Source organism: Heteronotia binoei, chromosome 15 (assembly GCF_032191835.1).
Source record: "Heteronotia binoei isolate CCM8104 ecotype False Entrance Well chromosome 15, APGP_CSIRO_Hbin_v1, whole genome shotgun sequence".
In the NCBI taxonomy this organism is placed as follows: Eukaryota; Metazoa; Chordata; class Lepidosauria; order Squamata; family Gekkonidae; genus Heteronotia; species Heteronotia binoei.
The window spans coordinates 29,864,117-29,877,672 of record NC_083237.1 but is presented as its reverse complement, the minus strand read 5'-3'; the positions used below and the strand labels follow the sequence as shown (position 1 = coordinate 29,877,672).

Genomic DNA, 13,556 nt, shown 5'->3' with positions numbered 1-13,556 from the left:
TCAAGATGAGTGACGCAAGCTGCAACCTTCAGGTAGGGAAGGAAGTAACAGCATCTCACCTTGCAGACGGACATCTGGTTGGTGGTGAGGGTGCCGGTCTTGTCGGAGCAGATGACAGAGGTGCAGCCCAAGGTCTCCACAGAGGGCAGGCTTCTGACGATGGCGTTCTTCTTGGCCATACGGCGGGTGCCCAGGGCTAAGCAGGTTGTGATGACTGCGGGAAGGCCTGAGGCAGAGAAAGAAGAGGAGGAGGAGATGAGAAAGGAAAGCTGGGAAGGGGTGGAGCATTCAAGAAGGTGTTTCCACACAATCCCATTCAGATAATCCAATCTGCTTTCAGCCCTTGGGGCTCTTGTCAACCATGCAACTCTACTTGTTGCACAGATTTCATTGGGAAGTATGCATTGTCTAGAATTCATCTAGCCTGTTTTTAAATCTCACCCTTCCTCCTAGGGCTCTTAGTTCAGCAATAGAGATAATGCCTCTCATATAGAATGTTCTAGATTCATTCTTCTGCCACATAAGCCAAATAGCCATGCCTCAAACAGTGTTCTATTTACCTCCGGCCTCAGACAGCAGGAATGGGAAAGATCTTGGGTTGAATCCAAACACTACTAAAAAGGGGAAGGCAGCTCTACCAAATAGTCTAGACTAGGGTTCATGGGCCCTGCTTGGACAGAAGCCACATGGTACAGCAGCTGTAATAAGGATGGGGACTGGATGAGACAGAGCAAAGAAAGCTGGAAGGATTCAACCCCTTGGAAACTGTGTGGTAAAAGTATCAGTGATTAGAGCGAGGTTTAGCCACTGATTCCTTTGAAAGAATGAACCAAAGACTAGCTCACAAAAAGGCAACCTTTTGGGCCCCAGTACAAAAAAAAATTAATATCCCCCATCACATTTACTTCTGAAGATGCTGGGGTACCAATAAACAAAACAGAGGTAGGACAGGAGCTAAAGGTTATTCTGGTCCAGACACACCAGGAGCAAGCTCAGCCCCAGGGGGGTGGTCAATGAAGTTGAATGGAGAACCACTCCTGCATGTAGTCTGGGCTGACTTTTCATCTTTCTAAAAAGATAATCTCAAACCACGCTTTGGAAAGATCAGAGAGTAAAGCAGGGGACAACACAGAAAGTACGGCATCCTATAGATGTTCTTAAAAAAACAAAACAGCATCAGTCTACAGCAAAAACTTCTCATGGCAGCAACCAGAGATATTTTTTTGCTATCCATATTTGATTGTATCTAAGAAATAGCTTTGGATAACTTCACATTGAGATTTTTTAAAAATAAAAATACACAGCTATGCTTTTGTATGTAATACTGTATGATTAGCATTCATTAAGTGTGGTCAAGGCACAACTGAGTTATCAGGGATCTCTTGTGGGGTTTTCAAGGAAGGAGGTGAGCAGAAGTGGTTTGCCATTGCTTCCCTCTGAAGAGTCTTTCTTGTCAGTCTCCCATATAAGTACTAGCTATGGCTGACCTTGCTTAATTGACAAGCTCAGGTGAGTTTGGGCTATTTAGTGTGGTGTGTAACATTGTTTACCATGCTGATAATTTATTATAATAAACTGGGACTTTTTTTGTAGCAGGAACTCCTTTGCATATTAGGCCATACACCCCTGATGTAGCCAATCCTCCTGGAGCTTACAGTAGGCCCTGTAAGAATTGTCCTGTAAGCTCCTGGAGAACTGGCTACATCAGGGGTGTGTGGCCTAATATGCAAAGGAGTTCCTGCTACAAAAAAAGCTCGGATAATAACACTTGCAATGCTTTTTTCTCCATGGTTCAACTCCCTTCGTGAATCTTCTAGGCAGCTTTTCCACAATTCAAGGCACAAAGAAGTTAACAAAACACAATAAAAAACAAATGCCCACCCCCTTCCAAGGGTTATGACGGCAAACGCTATTTCAAAAAGCAATCAACTGGCAGTCATTGGACCCAAGACAGGTGGATTCGCGGCCCTGGGGTGGCCTCATCTGACCTTCTGGGATGGCAGCCACAGCCAGGGCGACAGCAATCTTGAAGTAGTAGATGGCGCCGCGGATCCAGGAGCCGCCATGGACGGGGTCGTTGAAATGCCCAATGTTGATGAGCCAGACAGCTACGCAGATGAGGGAAATGACTTTGGACAGCTGCTCGCCAAACTCATCCAGCTTCTGCTGCAGGGGAGTCTTCTCTTGCTCGGTGGCTGCCATCTCATCACGGATCTTGCCAATCTCAGTGCTGACGCCGGTGGCGATGACGATACCAATGGCCTTGCCTGCACCGATGTTGGTACCCTGGAGGAAAGGTTGGAAAAGAGGAAGAAGAGAAAGAAAGTGAGTAAGGGAGGGGGAAGGGAATTGGAGCAGGGCAGCCTGCAAACAGGAGGACGGGAAGAAAAAACAGAGGAGTGGGAGGACATAAGAATATAAGAACATAAGAGAAGCCATGTTAGATCAGGCCAATGGCCCATCCAGTCCAACACTCTGTGTCACACAGTGGCAAAAAATTTATATATATATATATATATATATATATATATATATATATATATATATATATATATATATATATATATATATATATATATACACACACACACACACACTGTGGCTAATAGCCACTGATGGACCTCTGCTCCATATTTTTATCTAAACCCCTCTTGAAGGTGGCCATGCTTGTGGCCAGTGGAAGAAGGCTGAGCAGGAAACTCTGTGCAGTTTTGCAAGCAAGAGATTCGCCTCTTTAGAACAGTGTCTCCATCATATTTCCTCTCCCCAGTCCCCTCTCTGCCCCAGCCTAAATCTGTGGAACTAAAATCTGGTGAACTGCTCAGGATCCTGTTTTAAGAGATCCAGTATTCCATTTCCAACTCTTACCCTACAGGTGGATTCCTGTCTGTCTGTCTGTCTGTCTCTCCGTATAAAGTGCCATCATGTTACAGTCAATTTATGGTGACCTCAGCAAGAGGTTTTCAAGACAAGTGAGAAGCAGAGGTGGTTTGCCATGGCCTTCTTCTGCAGTCTCCCTTGATGGTCTCCCTTCTGTGAACTAATGACCCTGCTTAGCTTCCAAAATTGGGCTATACCATGCCACCTTCCCTCCTCTTTCTCTATGGAATTTGTCTACTCTAGGTTAGCAGCAACACCACTTCTGGTGGCCATGAGTTCCATACATTAATCTAGAGCTGTACTTTCATCCATCCTGAATCTGCTGCCAGTCAATTTTATTGGGCGATTCCAGAGTTGTGGTGTCACAAGTCAGGACAACAGATTTCCCTCTAGACAGATATATTTATTCAGGATATCTTTCTTCAGTGCCTTCCCTAACACACCAAGGTTTACCACAACCCTACTTGAGATAGTGCTGAATATCAGTCTTGATCTGATCTCGGAGTGGGCAACCATCCCCTCTGTTGCTCAAGCCACATCCTGGCCTCAGGAGAAGCTACTAAAAGGAGCAGTTCTTATAACCCCAGGCCAAACAAATTTCTTTCATGCAGAATTTCAGATCATAGTTCAATGGTTTTTTTCCCTTTTGAAGAACATACAGGCTTGATTCTGTAGGCAAAACACCCACAAAGGAAATTCCAACGCTGAAAACAGCTGGGTTTGGCACTGCCCCCAATTGAGACTGGCACAAATGACATATTATGTCAGGTTGTGTGGGTGCCGCCACCCCTCCCCTGTTTCCCTGCCGCCTTCTCCCCAGTATCATGTAGTTGGGCGGGAGGAGGGGGGGAGACATGGTGTGATATTATATTAGTATTCTCCTGAACACCCCAAGGGTTGCCTGCTCTAGATCAGGAAATTCCTGGAGATTTGGGGGGGGGGGGTGGAGTCTGGGGAGAGCAGGGCTTGGGGAGGGACTTCAGTGGGGTGTACTGCCATTGAGTCCACCTTCCAAAGTGGCCATTTTCTCCAGGGAAATTGTTGCCTGGAGATTGGTTATAAACCCAAGAGATCTCCAGCCACTTCCTAGAGGATGGCAACCCTACCCCCACCCATTCATTGACTGCTGTTATGGAGGATACTGAAATGGTAATGTCATACCTTTCTTTCTTAAATTGCACAATACCAGGACAGTAAGTGGATGGCACCAAACCACAACCTCACCTGCCCCTATTTCCTCAGTCATGTGCAACTATTAAAAACACAGGATATGACATTATTAACACAACAGCATTAGCATTTCCTGTCCTGTAACTCTGATTTATTAGATGCTACTTGAAGAGGCAGAAAAACAACAATGAAGAATGTGCTCCCACACCATCCAGCTTATTTACCAAGAGAATGCAAGCCAATGACCCCTGGGAGTTTGCAGCTCCTCTGGAGAATGTATCATTTGAGCCTATGTGGACAGCACTGGTTCTTTGACTTTGTTTGACATTAATGAGGAAGTTTCAGGGCCTACTCACAGAGAATAGCATGTTCTTCTTGTCTTGGTTCACAGCACGAGGGTCTGGGATGGGTTCGGTATGTTTGATTACGGAGACAGACTCACCTGGTTAGAGGAGAAAGGATTAAATCATCTGGAATTGGGGGCCATGGGTGAAGTCATTCTCACACACCAACCTACCCTACAGAACTGTTGTGAGGATAAAAGAGGAGAAGTATGGGCAGTGCACTGAACTTAAGGGAGGAGGGTTGGGACAAGGGATGGAATAAACAGGGTTCAGCAAGGCATGTTGGTGTGGACTTAGGCTTCCCAATCCCCAGGTCCCAGCGGGGGATCCCCCGTTTTGACAGGTTTCTCCCTGCCCCCAGCCAGCTGGCCGGCGAGGGAAGCCCCACCCCCACAATCATCCTGTAGTTTTTAAAATGTGTGCCTTTAATGTGTGCCTTTAAGGCTGAAGGAAGCAGGAAACAGGAAGGGCTTCATGGGACAGGATCAGTAACAGTTTCCTCAGAGAAAGGCCCCTCCCTTTCTTTTGCTTTCGTTTTCAGAGCAAGTAAAGTTCTGCAGGAACAGGACTCAGTAAGTATTTGTGTGTGAGAGAGAGGGAGGGGGCAGGGATTCCCTAGTTTGGAGGCCCTCCCCCCCCCCGCTTTAGAAAGTGGGAAATGTCTACTGGGCACTTGGTTATTCCCTATGGAGAATGATTCCCATAGGGAATAATGGGAAATTGATCCGTGGGTATTGGGGGCTCTGGGGGGGCTATTTTTTGAGGTAGAGGCACCAAATTTTTAGTATAGCATCTAGTGCCTCTCCCCAAAATACCCCCCAAGTTTCAAAACGATTGGACCAGGGGGTCCAATTCTATGAGCCCCAAAATATGGTGCCCCTATCTTTCATTATTTCCTATGGAAGAAAGGCATTTGAAAAGGTGTGCTGCCCCTTTAAATGTGATGGCCAGAACTCCCTTGGAGTTCAATTATGCTTGTCACAGCCTTGATCTTGGCTCCACCCCCAATGTCTCCTGGCTCCACCCCCCAAAGTCTCCTGGCTCCGCCCCCAAAGTCCCCAGATATTTCTTGAATTGGTCTTGGCAACCCTATGTGGACTGCACACACACACACACCCAGGAGACACACAAATGTAAACTATATTTGAGGCCTGGTCTATAAACTCAGTAGAATGAAATGGTCAGATGTTAAACTAATAAGAGTGGACTCTACTACTTAGGTGGGAGAGTATCATTTTTGAATGCTCCCCCATGTTAACCCTCATTTGCAAGAAGATAATTAGCTCAGCACTGCCAAGTGATTTGAGCACAAACCACTCTCTACGGTGATCATTTTCTGCTTTCTGGGGAGCATTTTAAAACAGAGCATCTCGCCTGCATTCTATTATCTTAGGACTCAACCACTTCATTTTGTGTGGAACCAGCTCAGTCTAGTTTACTAGCCTGAGATCTACCCTTTAAAATCCATTTTCCTTCACTGTCACATACAACCACCTTTCACTTAAATCCACATCCTATAACAGTGATTCACACAGGGGGAGCGGGGTTTCAAATAATGGATGTTGAGGACAATGGGGCAAAACAGGTTCTATATGGGTGATTACAGACCGGCACTTTGGGCCAACTCAGAGACACCTCAGAAATCGACTAGAAAAATCCTTCCAAACGGCAACATCTGCTGCCTGTACCCATCGCATCTTCCAGCCTCTGTAGAGCGGCTCAAAAAGCTACCACCTTGGAAGCGGTAGCAAATTTTTAAGCCATACACCAGTTGCCTTCCCACCATTTGGAAGCAGAAGGGCGCAAGTGAGGTGACCTGGCCTGTGAAACCACCAAACCTCCCCAAGCCACTTCTGGCTTTTTTTCCCCTTAAAAACTGTTGGGAGGGCTTGAGCACTTGAGCGCTTAACTTGTTGTGGGGGGAAGAGCAGTCTGGTTTCTGAGGCGCCTGTTTCTGGAGGCACCTGGCTGCCTTGCAGACAGGATGGAGGCACTTCTCTGCGGAGAGTGTGGAGGCTTTGGGATGAGTGTTTTCCAGCCGGCCCAATTTGGGACGCCTCCCAACTGCCCATCTGTTAGCAGCCTATGTTTCACCTCTAGGTGGTGTCAGTGGGCCTATAACAAAGACAAAGCTAGAGCCCAAATGAATAGTGGTATTTAACACACACAAGGTTGCCAGCAAGCATTAAGAAAAATGTCCTTAGCATTTAACAGAGGCTTCAAGTTTAGACATGGGGAGCCAAAGCTTTTCATGACATGGAGGAGAATAGAATCAGGTGGCAAAGAACACCCCAGTAAACCTCCATTAAAAGTACAGGCCATTTTTTTCTCCAGGCAGTTGGCAACCCTAACATGACCACCAAAGGGACTGGAGGTCATCCTATGGGTGCAAGTTCTCCATGGGAATGCCATTTGGAAGTCTGCAAGGGCTTGATTCAGACTGGAACTGTGGTGCAGTGAAAGGAGAGGCTTAAACATCAGCCTATTATACACAGATGTTTTGCCTTGATTTCATCGTGCATGTCTGTCGGGGTTTCTTTTTCATTCTGCATTTTGTTTCCTCCCTTCGACACCAAGTTTGCTTTCCCTTCGCTGTTTCTGTGTTTTCTGAGAGTGCTTTTGTGCTGTTTTTTCCCTTGCTTTGCTTCCAAACCGAAGGTAAGTCAAACAACTGAAGGAAAGACAAAAGCATACAGATCCCCTCAGATTTACCCCCCACACCCTGTCTCTGCCCCTTGGAAGCCACTCCTCTGTCTACATTTAATTTTTTTTTCAAGCAGCATGAGTCTAGTGATATGAGACCATCGCTAGTCTCATGCTGTGTATAAAAAAATGAAATGACTCCCAACTGGGCTGCCCTCTATCGCTGCCCGGTTTAAACCTGGCGGCACAAGAAGGCAGCGCAAAGCCCAGTGTATTTATTCTGGGCTGCAGAATAAATACACCTGAGAAAAAGAATTGTGCATACTGCAGGCACAGAATCCTAAATCAAACTTAAAGGCTTGACTGCTCAGATTCTCTGCAGTAAGCTGTGCACAACTAGCAGGCAATTATGTTTACTTTGGACTTCTTTTTTTGCCATCAAGTTGTAACCAACTTATGGTGATCCTGTAGGGCAGAGGTCCCCAACCACCGGGCCATGGACTGGGGCCGGTCCGTGGCCTGATAGCAACCAGGCCGCCTGGGACTTGGGTGGACAAAAGAGACGGCACAGCCTTGTTCTGAAACTGCCTCCCCTTGCAGTCTGTAGGGGTTTTAAGGCAAGACACCTTCAGAGGTGGTTTGCCATTGTCTGCCTCTGTGTAGCGAAGTGACCCTGGTTTTCCTTGGTCTTCCTCCCATCCATATACTGGTCTTCCTCCCATCCATATACTGACCAGAGCTGACTCTGCTAAGCTGCCAAGCTCAGACCTGGACTAACCTGGTCAGGGGAAACAACAGAGCTCCCCATTTTACATCATAGTCATAATAGTAGATTAAAATGAATTGGAGTGGTGGTTTCCTAACTAAATTTGCTTGGGGAAATGAAGACGTATACACGTCTAATTTGATCCCCATCCCCATCCCCAATCCAATCTTTACCCTAATGAACACTGCTGGGGTTAGGCATTCTTTTTAAAAAGAAAAACAATCCAGTGTTCTTTTCTGGAACGGGACGGTCCTTCTGTCAGCAAGAGGAGGGGAATACGTCCTGGTTCTCTATTCCCACTGCACTGCCCCTACTTTATCCCTATCCTGTACATGAAGCAGAACTTCAAGGGGTTCAATGTGCTGCAGTGGAAAGGGAGAAGCAGGGAAGTCCCATTCCATAAACTTCACAGCATTTGGAGTTTACTGGCTTGAGCACAGAACATTGTCGTCCCTCTGCCAGCCTCTCTCCGCCCAAAAGATACACAGGACCTCTCTGCAAACATATACTGAGATACTTCTTCAGACACATAGCACACGTCCCCTTGCTTGCACAAACATGCAATTCCACATAGGCACATCTCAGGCCCCCCTCCCCCCGATTCAGTGAACACATGCATGCAACTTCAGGTCTGTTCTGCTGTCCCAAAGGTCCCATACCTGTCAGGATGGACTGGTCCACACGAAGAGTGGTGGATCTGATGGCAATGATGCGGATGTCAGCAGGCACTTTGTCACCAACTGAAAAGAGAAAAGAGGATTCAGGACCACAGATTGGGAAACTTCCAAACTACAGACTGGTGTATACTACCATGCCATGAGAAGGCTACAAGATGCCAATTCGGCAACACAAGGATCCTGCAAACACAAAGGACCAATCCAACGAAGAGGCTGCCTGTTGAGCCTCTACATGAGTCAGTGTTCTGCTTCTAGTCAATCTTTGCTTCACCGGGTGTGACTGGATCAGTCAGTCTCAATGCAGCCCTTTCCTAAGAGGAGGCTACATGTCGTGGTCTCTGCAAGATACACTGCTTGAGGGGTTGCCTTTCTTCAATCCAGGTGGCACACCCAGAACACTAACTCATGCAGACATACAGAGGAAGGGTTCCTGAGCAAGAGGACAGTTCTGCATTCTACAAGTTCACCTTTAAATGAGTGGTGAAAGATACCTTCACTATTAACTCTGGAAAAAATAATACTATATAGAATGAGGAAACACTGCCACAGATGGAGAGATCCTAGCTCTCTTATCTTTGCCCCAAGACCACCACCGCCACCACCACAACCCTGATGAGGTTGCATCAGCCCCTTTCGCCACCACATGGACTAGACACTCCACATCAAGAAAGCCCAGGAGGCTAAGATAAGCAGAAGGCACTGTAAGCAGAGAGTAAACATGGAATGAGCTGCCTTCCATACCATGGGAAATGAAGGTAGCCCAGAGAAACCAGATGACAGCCACTGGAGGGCAGCAGAAGACACATGCTTAAATCCAATGAATGTGTCCATAAAATCACCCAGTGGCCCTCCAAAGATGTGGCCCTCAGAACAAGTAAGGGCAAAGGCAGGGAAGAATGAATGGTGACATGGCTTTTGAGAGAGAGAGACAAAAGTGAGTGAGACTGGACTTATTCTGAGAGCTGAAGAAGTTTTAAATGAGGGGTCACTGGTTGTGTAGTTACATTTAGGTTTTTGCATTGTTTACCAAAAAAGAGGGTCCACAAACCCTGTTTGACCAAAAGGGAACACAGTGGGCATATAATATGGGAAGGAAAGTCTTTATTGTCTCTAGCCAAAGTTAGGACCTAATTCAGACCTAGAAAGATGAGATGGTAAATATGCTCCTGTTTTGTACCACTTAAGACAAAGAAAGAGAGAGGAAAAGAAGAAGATGATGGAACATTCATCTATGTATCAACCTTACCTTCCTCACTGCCCACAGAAAACTATATGATAGGGAGAAAAGTTCTAGCCGTACCCTTTTTTATTATGCTACTTTGGTATGTGCAATTTTAACAATTTCCTGTGGTTTAACATACCCCTCTCATAATATGGAAGCATCACTTCCACGCAAGTTTTTTAAACAACTTTCATACTTAATCTTGACCAACCTCCCCTCCACTTTAAGTCTTTTAAAAGGATTTATGCAAATTGAACTGTGAATTTTCACAACCTGCAGTTTACTGAACTGTGAATTTTCAGTCTGCAGAAGCAAATGCAATTGATGAAAAGGAGAAGCAGGATTACTCCTTCTGTTTTAAAATGTGTCCACTCAGGGTCAGCTGCAATAGATATATTTATTTGGCTGAAGTGCATCCAAATCCAGTTGAATTCAGATTATGAATTTAAGAGGTTGTTCCCTAGGCAGCCAAACTATTGTACCATCTAGGGCTGAACTACTCAGAGCAGCAGCAGCTCTCCATGGTGTCAGATAGTGAAGGGCCTTTCCCCAAAATCCTTTGGGGAACCTGGGACTTTCTGCATGCAAATATGTCACTGAGCCCCTCCCCATTACCGCATGAGTTTAATTTTCAGAGGAAGCCACGGTCCAACTTAACGTCAAGGGAAACCACAGTTCAAATTTAGTAGGGGACTTCAGCCCACCACAGACCCAGTCCTAAAAATGGCCTGTTCAGAAAACCACAGGCCTGTTCTTTTCTGTTCCCCCCTCACACACAACTGAACCTCAAATAAAGGCCCCCGTCACACCCATTTCCCCTCCCCACATTGGACATTTGCCTCTTCCTTTTCTGTTCCCACTAATTCAACCCAGCAGCTCCGCCTCCACGCAGAAGGCTCAGCAGGTCCCTGTCCCTCATATTTATATCTTGCCTCACAAGTTCTCCCATGACAGAGTTATTTATGAGACAAACAGACTGCCCATGTGCCCTTCTTGAGTAGTTTATGATCTTCTGGCAGGCTGCTTAGGAGTGTGTACAGATTCTGAGCAGGGAAGCCTTCCACAGAGCCAAAAGAGAAACTCCCAGGGAAACATTAAGGGGGGGGGATTTCTCAGGAGGGGAGACCTGAGGTGTGGTTAGTTTTGTTCCCCCTGTCCCCTGACTCTGGCCAAGATCTAGGAGTCAGCACCTCCACCTGGCTTTCCCCGTTGCCTGCCACCCCTTCCACCTCAGAGAGCGCAGTAACCCTAGATGTCTCCTTGCACCCCAGCTCGCTTTTCTGCCACCGCATTAAGTGTCTCTCTCAATCCTTCCTTGCCTGTCTCATCACATTCTCCAGGCATCACCAGCTGCCTGCCATTGTCCATACAAGGCGAAGTCGGTGGCTGGGCACCAGCCCACCACCCGTTGCCTTCTCTCCTTCAAGGAGATGGAGAGGTCATGGGTGCCCTGACAGGGAGGGGAGCCGCAGGCCAGACTGGGATGGAGATGGCAAAGGCCTGTTCCTTTATTCCTTCTCCCCACCCCCGTGAGGATGCTAAAACTGGTTGGCCACCTGCATTACAAACCAGATGAGCTACTCCAGGTGGGCAATGAGACACAGATGACCTGCAGATCTCTTCTCCTCAGATCTATCTCTTTATTGAGTCCACCCCTTCCTGTAGCGAAACAGCTGAGAGCAAAGCCTATCATGTCTTTAAAAGTACCTGATTAACCTGCAGAATCCATTGCCATGGAATATTGTGATACCAATGAGCAGAGGAAAGGTAGCCAGTTGCCAATGAATAGTTCACAACAGGAAGTTACCATGGTGCCCGTTTAGGAGGGAGTTCGCTTGTAAAAACTGCCCTCCCTGTCATTCCCTTTTCTAGATGAGATCCAAGAGCCTTAAACTCCTTTACATCCAACTACTCTAAGCCCACAGCTTTCAAAAAGAAGGCTCCAAAGCATGGTGTCTGGTGATAGCAATGGAACCTCCATGTTCTCAGGCAGTTCACCTCAGAACTGATGCAAGGGACAAACTGCTTGAGATGGTTATGGCCATTAGTCCCTGCTTAGGAGCTTCCCTTAGGCAACTGTTGGACATGGAGGCTTTGGATCCTGCAGAATATTTTCAAAAATAGAAGGCATTTCTGTTGTCAGGGTGTGCTTTTCTCACCTTTTCCCCCAAAATGCTACTCCTAGGGGACAGGGTACCCAAAGGAACAGCATAAGGGAGGGGTCAGAGAGTTCTGCAGCAGCAGGAGGGAAGAATCACCACCACCCTTCTGTTCCCAGAACAGGATCCAACCCAGTAAGGAAGACTAGATGGGCCCTTGACCTGACACACTGTGTGAGGTCTTACGTATTCTTTATTAAGTGCCATCAAGTTGCAACCAATGTATGGCAACTCCCTCAAGACATGAGCTCAACAGAGGTGGTTTGCCATTGCTTTCCTGCACACAACAACCCTGGTCTTCGTGGTCTCTCATTCATATACTAACCAGGGCCCACCCTCCTTAGCTTCTGAGATCTGATGAGATTCAGTTCATCTGAGCTATTCAGGCTGCTAATTACATTCTTAAACTCCCCTAAAGAAAAATACAGGTTCCTTGGCCATAAACTAAAGATAAGGGAGGGCAGAACTGGGAGTCATGATGAGCAAAGGAATATTGCAGGCTGGGACCAGCAGATCCATTCTGCTCGTGGAGGTTGTTTTCCTTCTGCAGAAAGAGCCTTCCCCTGATGGAAGACACTCAGCCTCCTCCTGCCAGAGGACAGCTCCTTTCAAGTGAAAGTGATCCACAGGATCCAGTCCTGAGCTTGACAGAGAGAGAGTGTATGTGTGTGTGCGTGCGCAGGCATAATGTGCTGTCAAGTCGCAGCTGACTCATGGTGACCCTGTAGGGCTTTCAAGTCAAGAGAGGAGCGGAGGTGATTTGCCATTGCCTGCCTCTGCATAGCAACCCTAGAACTCCCTGATGGTCTTCCCAGATGCACAAAAAGACACGTTAACTACCTCAGTGTAATGACACAGAGAAGAGAATGTCAACTTTCATGAAATGACCTGGCTGGTAGGATCCCGTGCACCCAGCATGCATTGTCATTTATGGATTTTTTGAGAGATGTCAGGGAAGAAGGCCCAGGCCTGGTGGTGTGCAAAGAAGCAGAACAAAAACTCAACCAACTCCAGAGAGAATATCTGATACCCCCTTAAGCTGGGGTGGGGGGGTTGCAGGGGGAGGAAATCTGGGGGGGAACTGCTCCCTTCCCAAAAAGGGCTGCAGCAGGGCAGTGTATTTGGGTGCCCTTTATATTTTGCGACCACTTGTGCAACTGGCCCAGCGAGTAAGCGATCTCTGAATTAAACTAATTCAGATGGATGGGAGGGGCTGGTTTGGCTGTGGGCCCGGCTTTGGGGACAGCTGCTCCCCAGTAAGTGCAGCTGAAGGGGATTCCTCAAAGCTCTGTTTTCAATGCTCCACCTCCAGCCTGCGAACACCATGGGGACTGTCTGTTCCCAAAACATCCCCCTTCCCTCTCCCTCGGCCCCCACCCTAGGGTCAAGACAGGCCAAGCCCAAGGAGTAAACAAGCTGCATGATGGAGGGACAGGAATGGGGAGGGGGCCACAAAGACTTTGCTGAAGCAGCATTTCCCATACACCCCGTGGACCTGAGGTTAACAGAGAGCACTAGCTGACCCCACAGGGACCTAGCAACACTCCCTTGGGATTGTGGGTAATTACTGATCTGGCCCACTGCTACCAATTGACTGATCCTGGTAGTGGCTCAGGAAATATTGGGAGGGGGGACTAGGATGGGATTCTTTGCCTGACACAGAAGGATATTTTGGGCAGGGGGGTGGGGAAACCA

General features: G+C 47.2%; 1 protein-coding gene across 2 annotated transcripts in view; it reads right to left on the bottom strand.

Annotated features, from left to right (window-relative positions):
• Positions 1 to 13,556, bottom strand: part of ATP2A1 (ATPase sarcoplasmic/endoplasmic reticulum Ca2+ transporting 1) — a 42,974-nt gene that overhangs the window by 18,813 nt on the left and 10,605 nt on the right. For both annotated transcript variants that reach the window (XM_060255596.1, XM_060255597.1), the window contains exons 6-9: positions 8,463 to 8,543; positions 4,407 to 4,492; positions 1,989 to 2,286; positions 60 to 226 (exon numbers count right to left, since the gene is read on the bottom strand). In XM_060255596.1, the coding sequence (XP_060111579.1) occupies positions 60 to 226; positions 1,989 to 2,286; positions 4,407 to 4,492; positions 8,463 to 8,543 (632 nt within the window). The remainder of the gene's footprint in view (positions 1 to 59; positions 227 to 1,988; positions 2,287 to 4,406; positions 4,493 to 8,462; positions 8,544 to 13,556) is intronic.